Genomic DNA, 2,256 nt, shown 5'->3' with positions numbered 1-2,256 from the left:
AAAAATTGGCTTGGCAGCTGTAGCACAGTGGTTACGGCACTAGCCACATACACTGAGGTCGGTGGGTTCGAACCCAGCCTGGGACAGCTAAACAATTACAACTGTGACAAAAAATAGCTGAGTGTTGTGGTGGGCATCTGTAGTCCCAGCTTCTTGGAAGGGTGAGGCAAGAGAATAGCTTAAGCCCAAGAGTTTGAGGTTGCTGTGAGCTATTGACGTCACAGCATTCTACTGAGGGTGACAGTGTGAGACTCTGTCTCAAAAAACAAAATGAAACAAAACGAAACGAAAAGAAAAGAAAAATTAGCCTGGAATTGTGGCGGGCACCTGTATTCTCAGCTGTTCAGGAGGCTGAGGCAGGAGGATCCCATGAGCCCAGGAGTTTGAGGTTGTTGTGAGCTATTATGATGCCACTGTACTCTAGCCTAGTGCAACAGAGTGAGACTGTGTCTCAAATTAAAAACAAAATGAACTAATGTTTGCAGAGAAGCTCCCCATCTTGTCTCCCATAAACCTGTAAATATTCTAAATCTCATTCACAGTCATAATATTGTTACTCATAATCATAAATAACAACTATATCCATGAATGCTTTACACATATTAACTCATCTAACCCTCACAGCAGCCTGATGAAGCAGCTGCTAACAGTAGCTTTTTCTTTTTCTTTTGCCACACCCTGACTCTCTGAGGCTTCACTCTCTGGAGGAGTTGGCTCAGGACAGATCTGAGTGTGCAGAAGGCAGGATTGCCTGTGTGACCATGGCCAGGTCACTTCATCTCTGGGCCTGGGGTTTGCTTCTCTGTAAAATGATGGTTAAACCCTCCCAGAAGCTGATGAGGCTGAAAGGATTCAAGAGCACAGGGCCCCAGAGGCACCTGGAGTGGTGCTTGGCATGCAATGCCACATTAGCTGCCATTGTTCTATTATACATGAATACACCGTTTCAGCAGAGGCCAGACACACCTGGATCACTGGTGTCGGAGAGGCCATGTGACTCCACAGGGGGCTACACCTACTTCCAGAACAAGTCTGGCTCCTTGCAACATCTCATCTCACTGGCCTTTCTGGTTTACCTACCCGACCCGGACCTGCAGGCACTGGGAACACTTTGATATAAAGGGCCCCCCAACCATGGAACAAGGTGGCCTCCTCCAAAGTAAGAACTAAGCTATGAGCAGCAGCTCAGGCCTCTCATCCTAACACTCTGGGAAGCCAAAGGGGGTGGATTGCTGAGCTCAGCAGTTCAAGACCAGCCTGAGCAAGAGCGAAACCCTTCTCTATTAATTGGTTAGGCAGCGCCTGTGGCTCAGGTGGGTAGGGCACTGGCATATACCAAGGGTGGCAGGTTCAAACTGGCCCTAGCCAAACTGCAACAAAAAAATAGCCGGGTGTTGTGGCGGGCACCTGTAGTCCCAGCTATTCAGGAGGCTGAGGGTGTATGTGGTTGGTGCTATAACCACTGTGCTGTGGGAGCTTAACCATTTGCTTGTTTGAGACAGAGTTTCACTCTGTCAGCCTGGGTAGAGTGCCATGGTGTCATAGTCACAGCAATCTCAAATTCTTGGGCTCAAGCCATCCTCCTGCCTCAGCCTCCTGAGTAGCAGGAAATATGGGTACTCATCACAACACCTGACCAGATTTTTGTATTTTTAGTAAAGATGGGTCTTGTTCTTGCTGAGGCTGGTTTAGAATTTCTGAGCTAAAGCAATCCACCTGCCTCAGCCTCCCAGAATGTTAGGATTACAGGCATGAGCCACCCCACCCAACCTGAGAAGATACATTTTTGTCAGGTGTCAAAAGTACTAGAAGAAAATTAAAGGTTGGAAGTAGAATGGTATGTTTGTGTGTATGTGCAGTGAGGACTGTTGTTGTGTCAAAATGACCCTGTCACTGAGGTGACATGGAATAAAAATACCCGAGGAGGCGAAGGAAGGAGGGACCCAGGGAGGATATCTGGGGGAAAAGAGTTCAAAATATCAGGAAATGGGCAGTGCAAAGGCCCTGGGGGAGGAACTCACCTACTCTATGCAAGGACCATGGAGAAGGCCAGTGCGGCTGGAGCAGGAGGAGGAACAGAGAATGGGAGGACAGCCAAGGTCAGGGAGTCATGAAGGGAGATTGTGAGGGGCCTCGTGAGATGGAGCCAGTGGAAGATTCTAAGCAAAACCATTCTTCACTTTCCTCCTTCTAGAGTCAGTCATTTTCATCCTTTTGCCTGTGCCCTGAACAACTGAACGATACTATCCGACAAAC

General features: G+C 48.2%; 1 protein-coding gene across 1 annotated transcript in view; it reads right to left on the bottom strand.

The window, feature by feature from the left end:
• The window catches only part of ECH1 (enoyl-CoA hydratase 1), a 10,295-nt gene that overhangs the window by 3,490 nt on the left and 4,549 nt on the right, over window positions 1-2,256 (bottom strand). The window contains 1 exon segment of the mRNA XM_023508248.1: window positions 967-974. Within this exon segment, the coding sequence (XP_023364016.1) occupies window positions 967-974 (8 nt within the window).

This window comes from Otolemur garnettii, unplaced genomic scaffold (genome assembly GCF_000181295.1).
Source record: "Otolemur garnettii isolate 467f Iridium unplaced genomic scaffold, OtoGar3 scaffold00233, whole genome shotgun sequence".
NCBI lineage: Eukaryota > Metazoa > Chordata > Mammalia > Primates > Galagidae > Otolemur > Otolemur garnettii.
This window is presented reverse-complemented; position numbering and strand designations above follow the sequence as displayed.